The sequence below is a fragment of the Mesoplodon densirostris genome, chromosome 2 (assembly GCF_025265405.1).
Source record: "Mesoplodon densirostris isolate mMesDen1 chromosome 2, mMesDen1 primary haplotype, whole genome shotgun sequence".
Classification (NCBI taxonomy): domain Eukaryota; kingdom Metazoa; phylum Chordata; class Mammalia; order Artiodactyla; family Ziphiidae; genus Mesoplodon; species Mesoplodon densirostris.
In genome coordinates, this window is record NC_082662.1 from 155,563,796 (window position 1) to 155,580,979 (window position 17,184).

The 17,184-nt window shown below is 35.8% G+C and overlaps 1 protein-coding gene across 1 annotated transcript in view; it reads right to left on the reverse strand.

Annotated features, from left to right (window-relative positions):
* The window catches only part of TDRD5 (tudor domain containing 5), an 89,450-nt gene that overhangs the window by 44,915 nt on the left and 27,351 nt on the right, over nt 1–17,184 (reverse strand). The window contains exons 5-6 of the mRNA XM_060088537.1: nt 16,271–16,354; nt 12,730–12,786 (exon numbers count right to left, since the gene is read on the reverse strand). Of these exons, the coding sequence (XP_059944520.1) occupies nt 12,730–12,786; nt 16,271–16,354 (141 nt within the window). The remainder of the gene's footprint in view (nt 1–12,729; nt 12,787–16,270; nt 16,355–17,184) is intronic.

Here is a 17,184-nt window from a genome sequence, read left to right on the forward strand (position 1 = left end):
ATTTGTTTGTTTGTTTGGCAGGGGCTACTCTTTGTTGCGGTGCGCGGGCTTCTCATTGTGGTGGCTTCTCTTGTTGAGGAGCACGGGCTCTAGGCACGCAGGCCCAGCAGTTGCAGCACGTGGGCTCAGTAGTTGTGGCTCACAGGCTTAGTTGCTCCGCAGCATGTGGGATCTTCCCGGACCAGGGGTTGAACCCATGTCCCGTGCATTGGCAGGTGGATTCTTAACCACTGCGCCACCAGGGAAGCCCACCGATTAGTTTTTAATATCATATGAACTCATAGAATTAAACATATTTGATGGGCTTCAAACCACTGCAATTATTATCCTTATTGAAACCTGAAACAACACTTCACATGGATTCCTAAGCCCTTCTAATGTGAACCTAGTCTTTAATAGTCCTTGCTGGTCTGGAATGGTAAGATGTTCCAGGTTCAATTTATGCAATTAGAAATCCTTGTACATACAATTAAAATTATCTCATAATTACCCCCATATATCCCATAAGTATTAATATGCTCTATATCAGGGGTGCCCAACCCCCAGGTGGCATACTGGTACTGGTCTGCGGCCTGTTAGGAAGAGGGCCGCACAGCAGGAGGTTAGCGGCGGGCGAGCGAGCGAAGCTTCATCTGCTGCTCCCCACTGCTCACATTACTGCCTGAACCATGCCCACCCCCCATCTGTGGAAAAACTGTCTTCCACAAACCTGGTCCTTGGTGCCAAAAAGGTTGGGGACTGCTGCTCTATATCACATTACTCAATAGTCTCAGAAAAACAGTACTCACATTACCATCACCAGTATAATTAATAAAAGCAGTTTACATTTTTTTCCTATGCTCACCCCTTCTCTTTCTACCATTTTGTGTAATTGTCCTTTATATTGTCAGAGTATATAGCCATTATATACTATATTCTCTTCTTTCTAACCCTCATTTGGTCTTAGTTTTATAAGTGGCGCTCATGTTCAGTTCTTTTGTTGCTGTCCCTCAAGTGATTTTGGTTACCTGAAGTTCATTCTTCAGTAGACTCCTTGAGGTCTCATGGGAACAATGGTTCTTCAATTCTTGCATGGCGGCAATAGCTTGTCTACGTCTGTATAGTTGAAAGTCAATTTTGCTAGCCATAAAATCCTTGGCTCACATTTTTTTTCCTTGAGTGTTTAAAATGTTATTTTTTAAATCCCTTTTCTTCTAAACATGAGAGTGTTTAGAAGAACAATGAAAATGTCCTATAACCTAATTTTGTCTCCTTTATAAGTCACTTGTTCATTTGTTCAAAGGATTATTTTTTTCTTTAAGTCCAATAATTTGGCATTTTGTTTGTCATTCTGGGTTGATATTCTCAGGTATGCAGTGCGTTCTTTCAATATATAATGTCAAGTCTTCCATTTCAGTAAAGTTCACTCAAATTATAGTTTTCAACATTTGTTCTGTTCCATCATTGGTTTTATTTCATACGTTGGCTCTTCTCTGCCTGTTTTCAATGCCTGTTACTTTCGCTTCAATCTTTCTTGTTCATTTTTTCCTAGTATTTTCTTATGAAAATTTTTAAACACAGGAAAAGGTGAAAGACTTGGACAGTGAACATCTGCCACCTAGATTATATAATTATTAGTATTCTGTTATATTTCCTTTATCATCTATATAGCCATCTACCTACCAAACCATCTTACCTTTTTTATGCATTTCAACATGAGCTGCAGACATCAGTACTCTCAACCCCTAAATATGTCAGTATGCACATAATTAACTGAGTTCAATATCTGTTAGTTTTTTAAACATAAAATTTGCATACACTGAAATGTATAAAACTTAAGTTTATCATTCAATTAGCTTTGATAAATGTACACTGTGTGCCGCAAACTCACATTTAAGATATAAAACATTTCCATCACTCAGCAAGTTCTTTCTTCCCAGAGAAAAACAACTCTCTTTTTCCACCATAAATTGGCTTTGGCTATCCTAGCAATTCAAATAGAAGGTATCCTACACTGTATACTCTTCTGTTCAGCAGCAAGCGTCTCTCAAATTCATCCATGTTGGTTCATCTATCAGTAGTTGATTTATTTTTAATGCTGAATAGTATTTCATTGTAAGAATATACCACAATTTCTTTATTCATTTTCATACTAATAAATAATAGAGTTGTCTCCAGTTGTGGCTATTAAGCATAAAGCTGTTACAAATATTATTGTACAAGTCTTTTGGGGGGACAGAGGCTTTGATTTCTCTTGAATAAATAATTCTGGATCAAAGAGTATAATTCTGGATCAAAGAGTAAATATACATTTATTTTATAACAAACTGTCAGAACATTTTCCACAGTAGTACCATTTTATACTTGAACCAAAAATGTATGAGTTTACTAGCATTTGTGTTTTAATCACTCATACATCTACACTTGTGAAGTGTCTGTTCAAATCTTTTTTTTTTTTTTTTTTTTTTTTGCGGTATGCGGGCCTCTCACTGCTGTGGCCTCCCCCGCTGCGGAGCACAGGCTCCGGACGCGCAGGCTCCGGACGCGCAGGCTCAGCGGCCATGGCTCACGGGCCCAGCCGCTCTGCGGCATATGGGATCCTCCCAGACCGGGGCACGAACCCGCATCCCCTGCATCGGCAGGCGGACTCTCAACCACTTGCGCCACCAGGGAGGCCCTGTTCAAATCTTTTTTTAATGGAGTTGTTTGGCTTTCTGTAATGGAGATATAGAAGGTTCTCTATGTATTCCAGATATGAGTCCTTTTTCAGATGTATGATTGTAAATATTTCTTCCCAGTCTGTAGTCTGCCTTTTAATTTTTAAATGGAGTCTCCTAAATAGTAAAATTTTGATAAAGTCTCATTATCAATTTTCTTTTAAATGATTATTGCTTTCTACATCCTAAGAAACTCTTAAATATCCCCAGATTGTAAACAAAGTTTTCTTCTAGAAGCTTAATTTTGAATTTTTCCCATTTATGTCTATGATATATCTCTAATTTTTGTACATGGTGTGAGGTTGGGGTTGAGATTCATTTTTTTCCCCACATAAGTAGTTGTTCCAGCATCATTTGTTGAAAAGATTTTCCTGTCCCCATTGAATTCCTTTGGCATCTCCATCAAAAATCACTTGAGTGCATAAGAACTGAACTCCTTATGTACTCTCATATATGACGAACTTAGGGATTTGTCAGTATTTACAAATAGCCTACAAGAATTATGATGGGGACAATACTGAATCTATAGATTAATAACAATACTGAACTTCTTACCCATGAATGTTACAGCTCTCCATTTAGTCTTCTTTAATTTCTCTAAGCAATGTTAGTATTTTTCAGTACAGATGTCTTATGTTTCTTTGTTAGACTTATTTTCAAGTAATTTGACACTACTGTAAATAGAATTTTAAAATTTTCATTTTCCAATTGTTTGCTGCCTCCATATGGAAATATAACATATTTTTATATTAATCTATATTATATTATTTTTATTATTAATCTATATAATAGACAACTTTTTTATATTCTTAACTTTGGCCTTAATAAATTCACTTATTAGTTCTAATAGCATTTCATGGATTCCTTAGTACATTTATGTAGATAATCATGTTTTCTACAAATAATGACAGTTTCACTACTTCAAGTTTTTGTGCCTATTTTTTTCTTATTTTATTACACTGTCTAGGACCTCCAGTACAGCACTGAATTAAAGCCATGCGAATGGACATGGTAGCCCTGATTTTAGGGGGAAAGTGTCCAGTGTTTTACTATTAAGTATGACAAGTATAGGTTTTTCATAGCTATCCTTTACCAGGTTGAGGAAGTTCAGTTCTATTCCTACTTTTCTGAGAGTTTTGATTACAAATGGGTATTAAATTTTGGTAATTCTTTTTCTGCATCTACTAAAATGATCATATGGTTTTCTTCCTTATTCTGTTAACATGGTGAATTATGTTAATTCCTTTTGAAATGTTACTCCAACCTGTATTGCTGGGAGAAAATACCCTCTTGTTCACATATTGCTGGATTCAGTTTACTATTATTTTGTAATATTTTTTATCCTATGTTATGATAAACATGATCTAATTGGGTTTTTTGGTAATGTCTATGTCAAGTTTTGGTAGCAGGATAATGTATTCATAGAAAATAGTCCCCAACTCATTCTATTTTATGAAAGAAACAATGTATGATTAATATAATTTCCTCCTTAAAAGTTTGACAGAATTCACCAATAAAACCATATGGGCCTGGAGTTTTTTCTTCTTCTCCCTTCTTTTGTGGAGAGGTGTTTTGCTTTCTTTTGTTTTTTTTAAATAACAAAAATCCATTTCTTGATACTTACAGGGATATTCAGATTTTCTATTTCATCTTGCCTCAGTTGGGTAATTTGTGTCTTTTGAGGAATTTGTCCATTCCATCTGAGTTGTCAAATGATAGGCACAGTTGTTCATAATATTTCCTTATTGTCCTTTTAGTATCTGTATAACTTATAACGATATAATATCTTTCCTGATATTGGTGTTTGTGTCCTCTCTTTTTTTCTAATTTAACTAGTTAATGGTTTATCAGTTTTGGTGATCTTACAAAGAATCAATATTTGGCTTTGTTAATTGTTGCTATTTTATTAATGTCTATTCTTGACTTTATTATTTCTTTTCTCCTACTATTTTGACTTTACTTCGCTCCTCCCTTTTCTAGACTTCTTAAGGTAGACCTTCAGGTCAATGATGATTTTATACCTTCCTTTTCTTCTAATTTAGGCATTTTAGAGCTATAAATTTCTCTTTGAGCACTGTTTTAGCTGCATCTCACAATTTTTGACATGTTATATTTTCATTTTCAATTGGAAATATTTTCAAATTTCCCTTGTGATTCTGTCTTTAATAAGTTATTTAGCTACATTCAATATCCTGTAATAAACCATAATGCAAAAGAGTATGAAAAAGTACACATATATATGTATAACTGAATGACTTTGCTGTACACCCAGACACTAACACAACATTGTAAATCAACTATACTTCAATTAAAAAAAATAAGTTATTTAGAAGAAAACTGTTTAATTTCCAAATTATCTGGAGGGTTAATTCTTAGGTAATTCATTGTATTGATTTGTAATTTAATTCCATCTTAAAGAACATACTCTGTAAGATTTCAGTATTTTGAAATTTGTTGAGACTTATTCCATGGCCAACTACATGGTCCATCTTGGCAAATGTTCCATGTGTACCTGAACAGAATGTGTATTCTGCAGTTGTTGGTACAGTGTTCTATAAAAGTCAAACAGATCATGATGGTAGAGAGTGTGGTTCAGATTTTCTATGTCCTTATTCATTTTTTTTGACTATTTTATTAAATGTCAGAAAGAGAAAACCCCTATAATTGTGGAGTTAAATCATAATTAATTCTGTCAACTTTTAGATCATTTATCTTAAAGCACTATTAGGTGAATACACATTTGACTGCTGTGTCTTCCTAATTAACCATTTACCCTTATGAAATGTCCCTCTATCTCTGATAATACATTTTGCCTAGAATTCTGACTTTACCTGATTTTTTTTAGTCACTTCGATTCTTTTATGCTTACTGTATGTATGATATATATTTTTCATCTTTTACTTTCAACCAATCTGTATCTTTTTACTAACAACGTATTTCATGTGGACAGCATTTAGTTGCATCTTTCTTTTTCATTCCATCTCATAACTTCATTAATTGTAATATATACTCCACTACATTTGTGAAATTATTAATATAATTGGACTTACAGATACCATTTTTTAAATTGAAGTATAGTTGGTTTACAATGTTGTGTTTACAATGTTGTGTTCAGGTGTACAGCAAAATGATTCAGTTTATATACATATATATTTTTCAGATTCTTTTCCTTATAGGTTATTACAAGATATTGAACATAGTTTCCTGTGCTATACAGTAGGTCCTTGTTGTTTACCTATTTTATATATATTAATGTGTGTCTGTTAATCCCAAACCCCTAATTTATCCCTCCCTCCCTTTCCCCTTTGGTAAACTATGTAATCTATGTCTGTGAGTCTGTTTCTGATTTGTAAATAAGTTCATTTGTATCATTCTTTAGATTCCACAGATAAGTGTTATCATACGATATTTGTCTTTCTCTGACTTACTTCACTTGGTATGATAACCTCCAGGTCTATCCATGTTACTGCAAATGGCATTATTTTGTTCTTTTTTATGGCTGAGTAATATTCCATTATATATATATATACCACATCTTTTTTATTCATCTGTTGATGGACACTTAGGTTGCTTCCATGTCTTGGCTATTGTAAACAGTGCTACAATGAACACTGGGGTGCATCTATCTTTTTGAATTATGATTTTCTCCAGATATATGCCCAGGAGTGGGATTGCTGGGTCATATGGTAGCTCCATTTTTAGTTTTTTAAGGAACCTCCATACTGTTTCTCAATAGTGGCTGTACCAATTTACATTCCCACCAACAGTGCAGGAGTGTTACCTTTTCTCCACACCCTCTCCAGCATTTATTATTTGTAGACTTTTTGATGATTGCCATTCTGACTGGTGTGAGGTGATCCCTTATTGCATTTGCATTTCTCTAATAATTAGCAATGTTGAGCATCTTTTCATGTGTCTGTTGGCCCTCTGTATGTCTTCTTTGGAGAAATGTCTATTTAGGTTTTCTGCCCATTTTTTGATTGGGTTGTTTGTTTTTTTTATAATGAGCTGTATGAGCTGTTTGTATATTTTGGCAACTGAGCTCTTGTTGTTCACATTGTTTGCAAATATTTTCTCCTATACAGCTAACATTTTTGCTATTTAATTTCTGCTAATCCCATTTGTATTTTGTTTCTCTCAAATTCTGTTCCTTTGTTGTCCTTCAAGCAAAACAGCTGAACAGTAAACCCTGTCTTCCTTTGAGTTTACTGAGTATTTTTATACAATTCCATTTTAATTTATCTATTGGCTTTATAGCTAACTCTGAATTATTTATTGTTCTATACATCCTTAACTTTTCAGTCTTACTGTACTGCTTCACATAAAACACAAGAACCTTGCAAACTATAGTTCCATGTACTGCCCCTCCACTCATTATGCTATGGTTTTCACAAATATTACATCTACATGTTACAAACCCAATTATAAAGTGTTATAATTTTTGTTTTAAACAATCATATACTTAATTGATTTTTTTTAAAGTCTTTGATATATACCCACACATTTACCATTTCCTGTGTTCTTCAATCCTTCCTATAGATTCAAATACAATCTGGCATCATTTCCTTCAGCCTGAAGAATATTCTTTAGAATTTCCTATAATGCAGGGCTGCTTACAATTAATTACCCATTTTTGATTATCTGAAAATACCTCTACTTTACCTTCATTCTTCAAAGTTCTTGAAAGATACTACCGAGATAATATACTACTGGAAATAAAAAATTGGGCAAAGAGTGGGGGTTTTTTGAAAACTTTAAAGATGTCATTCCACTGTCTTCTAGCCTTTACTGGTCCTAATGAGAGGTCAGCCATCATATTTAACATTGTTCCCCTCTATGGCAATGTGTCATTTTTCTTTAGTTGTATGATTTTCTAATTACTTTGCGTTTTCTGCAGTTTGACTACAATGTGCCTATGTAAGATTTTCTTTGTATTCATTTTGTGGGCTTTTCTGGGCTTCTTTAAATCTGTAAACTCTTTCATAAAATTTACAAAATTTTCAACCATTATTTTCTCAAGAATTTTTTCTCTTTTCATTTTTTCTCCTTACCATCTTTCTCTCATCACAATTACACATATGTCAGGCCACTTGGTATAGTCCCACAGGTCTCTCAGATTCTGCTTTTTTTTTGGCCATGCCACACGGCTCACAGTACCTCTCAGTTCCCCAATCACGGACTGAACCTGGGCCACAGCAGTGAAAGCACCAAATCCTAACCACTATACCACCAGGGAACTCCCAGATTCTGTTTTGAAAAAAATTTTTTTTCATTTATTTTCTCTCTCTGTTCTTCAGATTGGATCATTTCTACCAATCTGTTCTGGGGTTCACTGATGCTTTCTTCTGCCATTTCCAATTTGTTCTTAAGACACTGCAGTGAATTTACTTCAGATATTTTATTTTCAACTCTAGAAAATCATTTGACTTTATAATTTCTTTTTCTCCACTGAGGTTTCTTATCTGTTCATTTAGTGTGAACATATATTGCTTTACACTCTTTTTAATGTGGTTTTAAGAATTCTTTAAAACATTTTTGCTAACTTCAATATCTGCATCATCTCGGGATCAGTTTCCATTGATTATTTTTTCTCTTCACCAAGGGTCACAACAAGAACATGGGTTCTTGTTTCTTAATCTATCCAGTAATTTTGGTTTGTATCCTGGACATCATAATAGGTAAGCTGTAGAGACTATGGAATCTTTTACAGTCCTTCTAAGAGTACTGCTTTTTGCTTAGTTTTAGCTGGGAGTTAACTTGATTAATCTTAAATTCTGACTTAAATTCTTAAATTCTGACTCCCTGTGGTGGGCAACAACTGAAATAGATTCAGTTCTTTTAGCCTTACTAGGCTGCTTTGAGGCTGCCCCAGGCATGTGTAGTTCAACAGTCAGAGATCTGAGCAGAATTTATGTGCAGAATTGTAGCTCTCTCCATCCCATGATTTCTCCTCTCATTTTTCAGCTGCTTATGTAGCTCCAAATCAGAAGCCAGTAAAACTTCTGATTTCTATCCAATCTCCAATTCCAAACAATGTATGGGGCCTGCCATCAGGCCAAAATCCAGGCAAACAAAAAGGTGCCATTCCCTCCTCCAGGTGCTGACTCCTTTCCAGTTTCTGCCTACTTTTGGACAATTTCTAGTACCTTCAGAGAGTGATTTTGCATATTTTGTCCAGAACTTATAATAATTATCTTCAGGATTGTTCCAATATAGGCTACTCAGACATAATATTACCTTAATTTATTTGCATGCCTGAGTTTCTCACTAGATTTCAAAAACCTTAGTGACAGAGCCTTTTATGCCTGGATCCCCAGTGCCTCCCTCATTTATTTTGACTTTCAAAATGTTCCTCATTTTTACCTACTGTTTTTCTTAGGGCATTAGCTGTTATATTTTTTGCTCTTGTAATCTTTGAAGTTTAATCTTCATTTCTGAAATGATTTTTCCTTTTATTTATAATTCTTCCCTGAGTACTGTTCACCTTATTTCCAAATTCGTGTAATTCAGATTTATGTTGTTCTTTCATGTTTTGTATCACTTTCTTAACATATATTTTTGAAAAAGTAGGTTTCAGTTTTGATCTTTATTAGGGACATGTCTTTCTGACATGCTTTTATTGTCAGTAGATACGTTATTCTGCTCCTTATTCATTTTTTCTTAAGACAATGATGCAATTTGACCCTGATCCTCTTCTGTTGAAATTCACTGAATTGTGAAATTCATTTTCCTGACTTACAGGACATCATTCTGGATTGCTTTCTGCTTCACAGAGCTCCTCCTTCCATTGTTTTCATACACTGTTTAAAAATACAGTAGGGGACTTCCCTGGTGGCGCAGTGGTTGGGAGTCTGCCTGTCGATGCAGGGGACATGGGTTCGTGCCTCGGTCCAGGAGGACCCCACTTGCTGCGGAGCGGCTGGGCCCGTGAGCCATGGCCGCTGAGCCTGCGTGTCCGGAGCCTGTGCTCCGCAGCGGGAGAGGCCACAGCAGTGAGAGGCCTGTGTTCCGCAAAAAAAAAAAAAACAAAAAAACAGTAGGTTAATTTTGAAATTTCCTGGCTCTTTTCCCTTCATACTACTTACATCTAAGACTTCTCTTTTTCTACTGTCCGTATCCTGCTCAATTTTTCATTCGTGTCTGTAAGGGAGCTCTGGCTGGTCAGTTTCAAGAATTCACAGGAGCTATGGTGCTCCAGCCCTACTCAACTCTTACCATGAAACATTCTCTGCTATTAGATAAGTCAAAATATCATCCAGTTTCAGCTGCTGTTTTCAAAATGGCTTGTTGTACACTCTAGTGAATACCTGATGGCTATTTTGCAATTCTTTTGTCCCTAGGTCCATCAGACATTGGCTCTCTTGCCTCCCTGTTTTCTCCTGGCACAGACATTGATATTATGAGGCTCTTGTGGCTGCTGCTGATTACTCTCCAGCAATTATTCATGGGAGATATATTACCCAATTTTGTTATAAGTATTGCCTGTGGATTTTTTGTCTTGCTATCTAGTTTCTCTGACTGTTGTTATGTGGCACTTCAGGAAGATCCAAAAACTATGCTGCCACTGCACCATCTTCCCTTCAATTAGCAATTTAATGAAGGATCTTGAAAGAATGGCAGACTGGTGCCCAGGTATTTCAAGAGGACAAATCACACAGGTAGCTTTTATAACATGTTGGATAAATAAAGGGTTAGTAAGTGTTACTACAAGTTAGAATAAAGGTTAAATTAAATCTATACTTATTATATATTTCTAATAATAATGTTGAATTTCTGCTGAAGTCTTTTTCCTAAGAAGGGCAAAGAGCTTCCCTGTAACATTAAAAGGTTTGTTTTACAGACTCACAGACTTAGAGAATTAACTTATGGTTAGCAAGGGGAAAGGCGGGGTGGGGGAAGGACAGATTGGGAGTTTGGGATTGACATGTACACACTGCTATATTTAAAATAGATAACCAACAAGGACCTACTGTATAGCACAGGGAACTCTGCTCAATATTCTGTAATAACCTAAATGGGAAAAGAATTTGAAAAAGAACAGATACATGTATATGTATAACTGAATCACACTGCTGTACACCAGAAACTAACACAACATTGTTAAGCAACTATACTCCAATATAAAAACAAATCCTATTAAAAAAAAAAGGGTTATTTTAATTTCTCCAAGATTGTTAACTTTTAATCTTAACTCCATGAATTTTTATTACAGGAAGCTACTTTTGCTAAAATGTTAGTTGTAGAAAACTATTCACTTTGAGTTGTGAATCTGGCATAGGAAGTTTATTTTTACCCATAAATTTTGTGACAATTAAGTCATGTTCTATTACTTTATTACTCTATTTTACACTTTATTCTTTTTATTTATTTGTTTATTTATTTTTGGCTGTGTTGGGTCTTCATTGCTATGTGTGGGCTTTCTCTAGTTGTGGCGAGTGGGGGCTACTCTTCGTTGCAGTATGCGGTCTTCTCATTGTGGTGGCTTCTCTTGCTGCACTGCATGGGCTCTAGATGCAGAGGCTTCAGTACTTGTGGCACACAGGCTCAGTAGTTGTGGCTCGCGAGCTCTAGAGCACAGGCTCACTAGCTGTGGCGCGTGGGCTTAGCTGCTCCGAGGCATGTGGGATCTTCCCGGCCCGGGGCTCGAACCCATGTCCTCTGAATTGGCAGGCAGATTCTTAACCACTGAGCCACCAGGGAAGTCCCTACACTTTATTCTGTAATTTCATTTTTAGATAAGTGACTTGACTTGTTAATCCAAAAAACATCAAGACTCTTTGTTTTAGCTTTCTCTCATGGGCCTATTTGAAATAAACTTTTTGGCTCTAAAAGATTCATTTCTTTAAATTCACAATGTGAAATTAAGTTTTCTCCATCACTGAGGGATGATATGCATCTTTTCTAAGTTTTCTTTTTTTTATTCTACTATGAGTTTTAACAGTTATCGAACAATTACTATGTGGCAGGCACTGTTCTAATTACTTTATTTTAAGCCATTTAAACTTGACAAAACTCTATTATAAAGTAGGTAATATTATTCTGACTTTACATATCATCTATGAAATAGCACATAGAGGTGATGTATCTTAACCATTATGCTATGTAGTATCTCACAACATCCGTGTTCATATGTACAAATATATGATAGTGTTCATGACATAGTAGTTAAGAGTTAGGATAGTAAAGCCAGACTGCCAGGGTTTCAAATCCTGGCTCCCCTCATTATTGGCTACCTGACCCTTAGGCAAGTTACTTTTCTGTGCCTCACTCTGTTGTGAAAACAAATGAACTTCTATAAGAAAGGCATTCCAAATAGAGACTGGCACACCTAACCATTTTTTAAAATTGGGTATATGGCAGTATCTGAATTATCATTCTGCAATGTGATTTTTTTCACTAAAACATAATTGTTCCAAAAATGATTCACGTTGCATGGATGAAATCTAGTTCATTTATTTTCTCTGCTACATATTACTCCATTGTATAAATGTCAATCTCAATTTATTTATCCATTCTCCTACTGAGAGCCATCTAATTTGTTTCCAGTTTTTCACTATGCTGCAATGTGCATGTCATATGTATGTCTTCATGTGCACGTTTAAGAGTTTCTCTAAAGTGTATCTGTAGAAGTATTAATAGAACTCCTGAATCATCAGGGGTGCATATCCTCAAGTAAAGTGATATTGCCAAAATGCTCTCCAAAGGGGTTTTGTCCCACAAGCAGTGTATGAGTTATTCTGTTTCTCCATATCCCCACTGACACTTAGTATTATCAGACATGAAAAATAATTTTTATTCTAATAATATAACAATAGTAGTAAAAATATTCTTCCTATGCATAATGAAGTATTTATTAAGAATCAGATTCTTAACTCTTTTAGTAAATAAGAGGCCACCAAAATGCAAAGCAAGATGTTTAAGTTCTAGAGCATAGACTTGGAGGATCCAAGGAATAGCAACAAAATTTCTATCAATCATGAGAAACATAAGCAAGCCATAAAAAAACATGGTTGGTGAAAAAGAAAACACTCACCTCAAACTCTCCAAGAAGTTTAGAAATAAGTAAACCCTCTGGAAACTTGGATACAACCTAATAAATAGAAGATTGAAATACAATATAAATAGACACCACTGGAATGCTGGGTGACAAAATATCAAAATAAGAAAGTATAACTTTAAATAGTAACAAGGCAAAAATAACATTATTATTGAGTGAATGAATTTAAGTCACAGTATTGTTTTAAAAAACAGTTTCCAGGGCCTCCCTGGTGGCGCAAGTGGTTGAGAGTCCGCCTGCCGATGCAGGGGATGCGGGTTCGTGCCCCGGTCTGGGAGGATCCCATATGCCGCAGAGCGGCTGGGCCCGTGAGCCATGGCCGCTGAGCCTGCGCGTCCGGAGCCTGTGCTCCGCAACGGGGGAGGCCACAACAGTGAGAGGCCCGCATAACGCAAAAAAAAAAAAAAAAAAAAAAAAAAAAAAAAAACAGTTTCCAGGTTTTTTTTTTTAAATATTTATTTATTTGGCTGTACCAGGTCTTAGTTGCGGCATGCGGGATCTTCGATGCGGCGTGAGGGATCTTTAGTTGTGGCATGCAGGATCTTTTTAGTTGAGTCATGAGGGATTTTTAGATGTGGCATGTGGGATCTTTTAGATGTGGCATGTGGGCTTTTAGTTGTGGCATGCAGGATCTAGTTCTCTGACCAGGGGCTGAACTCAAGCCCCCTGCACTGGGAGCACAAAGTCTTAACCACTGGACCACCAGGGAAGTCCCAGTTTCCAGTTTTAAAAAAAGTTATAACAACCAAAAAAGGCAGTGAATTCCAAAATTTCCAGAGTTCAGAAATCATTCTTGTATAATACTGCAATGCCACAACTCCCCAGAAATTCCTATACATAGTTCTTTAGCTCAGCTAACATAATTAGCTTTAGCTCACATAAAATAAATATTCTATGGCATAATTTCAAGCATTCTAAATGGCAGAAAAGAAATACAATGCACACTATAGAAAATGTTGGAAAACATAGTTAAACAAAGATAGTAGCCATTGTTGTCCATATGCACATAAAAATACCTTTACTGAATATGAAAATAAGGTCATTACTTCTCCAGCTTTTTAGTATCCTATCTTCTTTCCATATCAGTAAATATAGATCAACATGTTTCCTAGTGAAACTGAGCAGGACCCTGTTGGGCTCCTGGGCACAGAAGCCCTTCCATGTCCCCGGTTGCTTGTAGGGAACAGACTCCAGCCTCCATGACCTTACTGAGTTCCAAAGAGCAGATATGAACAGCTGCTAATCCAGGAAGGGAAGGGATGCAGAGTCAAGGGAGAAACAGCCAAGAAAAAACAGTGCAGCCTTGGAACAGTGTCCTGGTTCTGCCTCAAGGGATATACATAACAATGTCTTTAAGCTCTTCATAGAATTAAAACATAACAAATGGAAGACGTCAGCATTCTTCATACCAGAGAAGACCACCTGAGGCCACACTAAAGGAACCAGAAAAGCTCTTCAAGAAGATTACCTGAGACGAGATTAAAGGAATGCAGCCCCTTCACACACCTTAATCTTATCAGCAACCCCACCCTTGAACTGTTGCCATAAAACTCCTCACCAGACTCCCCTGGGTCGGGACACATAGTTTTCAAGGCACGAGCCTGCTGTGTCCCCCTTTGCCTGGCAAAGCAATAAAGCTATTCTTTTCTACTTCACCCAAAACTCTATGTCTCCGAGATTCAATTTGACACAAGAGTACAGAGGCTGGGCTTTCAGTATCATTAACTATACTTTCTTCAAACAGTCAATATAATAAAATTTATTTATTTAATTATGTATGGCTGTTTCCTGTTTCTCATCATCACAAATATTGCAACAATTATCTTCATACTTGCATTTTGCATACTTGTGCAAATATTTTTAGGATAAATTCCTAGAAGTGGACTTGTTCTATCCCAATAAGGTATAAAAAGCTTTGTGTTTTCCTAGACCTTTCCAGATATTATATCTTATTAAAAATTCTAATTCAACCTTCAGAAAAATATAAAGTAAAAATTATTCCAAAATCCTACGACCCAGAGACAGCTGTTGTTGCATTTCAGAAAACATCCTTTCAGAAACCTTTTTATGCACACACATACTCACATTACAGTTTTTACATGAAAGGACAATACTAAACGTGCTATTCTATAAAACCTGTTTTTAAAGTCCAACAATATACCAAGAAGATACTTCCATGTAAATTAATCGAGATACACCTAAACCTTCTATTTTTTTTTTTTTGCGGTACACAGGCCTCTCACTGTTGTGGCCTCTCCCGTTGCGGAGCACAGGCTCCGGATGCGCAGGCCCAGCGGCCATGGCTCACAGGCCCAGCCGCTCCGCGGCATGTGGGATCTTCCCGGACCAGGGCACGAACCCGTGTCCCCTGCATCGGCAGGCGGACTCTCAACCACTGCGCCACCAGGAAAGCCCCTAAACCTTCTTATGAACCACATGATACTCCCTAGTTTGGGTGGATAATGTAAGCAATTCTTTTTTCAATGAATGCTTAATTTTTGTCTAGTTTTTTGTTACCATAAAAAAAAGTCATATTGAACACCCTTAAATAAATAAATAATTGTTAATAAGTAAATAATTGTTGGACACTTAGTCAAATGTCCAAACAAAAAAACAGGGCCTGAATGCACCAAGGTTTTTGCATTTCTCCCAGTAAAACCACAACAGCTGAAACAGAATAAAATAAGGCAGTCTAAGAGTTGTAACGATACTCTTGACCATTCAAGTCAGAATTAACAGCTCCCACCAAAATTTTAAACATACATACCCTTTGGCCCAACACAAAACAGCCAAAGAGTTTTCACAAATTAATGAGGAGAAACAATAAATTAGGCCAAGGACATGAACATGCAATTCACATAAGAAATGTAAATGGTGATTAAGCATATGAAAAGATGCTCAGTGTAAAAATCAAGAGGTATAAGTTAAAACAACATGATTGGATAGTGACATTTTACTGTCAGTGGGAGTGTAAATTTGCTCAAACCTTTTAGAGGGCAATTTAGTAATATTTATCAAAACAAAAATATTCAATACCTTTGGCAACTCTACTTCTAGATAAATGTTCAAGGACATTAACTGCAGCATTTTTTAATAGCCAAGGCTAGAAATAACCCAAATGTTAATAACGGATTTCATAAATGAAATACGGTATACCAACACAATGGGATACCATGCACTGTTTAGAATAATACTTGACATACATACATATAAACCTGGTATTGGAAAGATCTTCAACTTTTAACAATGATTTATTGGGGTGAGGGGAAGAAAGGAGAATTTTTGGAGGAACTTACATTTTCTAAATAATTTTGAGAACTTTAAAAATGTTTAGGAGTATGAAATTTATTTTTTTCTAATCTTAAAAAATTAGCCACTCCATTTGTAATATATTTGAAAAGATCAGGAATAAATATAAAACTAAAATATTTGTAGGCAAATTAAAATTAACCACAAATGATACCCAAATATATAATCAATTATTCTCATCCATTTCCCAGAAACAGCAAACACTTACAAATTTTATCTTATGTTTTAGCTCTGGATTGATAGTCCCTCCAGGTCCAGTTTGTGCAATAACTGATTTGAAGGTATTCTCCAACTATGAAAAAAGGGGAAAAAATTTTCAAGTTACAGTCAAAAAAAAAAATAGTCAAAGATAAATCTGAACAGTATTAAAGGAAACATCTATCAAAGGAAACGTACGTCAATCAAATGGAAGAATAGTGTTCCTAAGAGGCACTGTAACATTTCATACCCTATAAAATACATTTAGAGTTGATGGACTCTTTTTTTTAATATAGTTTTTAAAATTTTTATTGGGCTATAGTTGATTTACAATGTTGTGTTACTTTCTGCTGTACAGCAAAGTGAGTCAGTTATACATATACATATATCCATTCTTTTTTAGAGTCTTTGCCCATATAGGTCATTACAGAGTACTGAGTAGAGTTCCCTGTGCTATACAGTAGGCCCTTATTTGTTATCTATTTTATATAGAGTAGTGTGTATATGTCAATCCCAATCTCCCATTTATCCCTTCCCCACTTCCCCTCTGGTAACCATAAGATTGTTTTCTACATCTGTAACTCTATTTCTGTTTTATAAATAAGTTCATTTGTACCATTTTTTTAGATTCCACATATAAGCAATATCATATATTTGTCCTTTCCTGTCTGACTTACTTCACTCAGTATGACAATCTCTAGGTCCATCCATGTTGCTGCAAATGGCATTATTTCATTCTCTCTCTTTTTTTTTTTTTAAACATATAGACTTTTTAATGTAGAAAGGTTTGAGGGTTTTTTGTTTGTTTGTTCGGGTTTTTTTTTTTGGCCACGCAGCTTGTGAGATCTTAGTTCCCTGACCAGGGATCGATTCTAGGCCCTCAGCAGTGAAAGAGGGGAGCCCTAACCACTGGACCACCAGGGA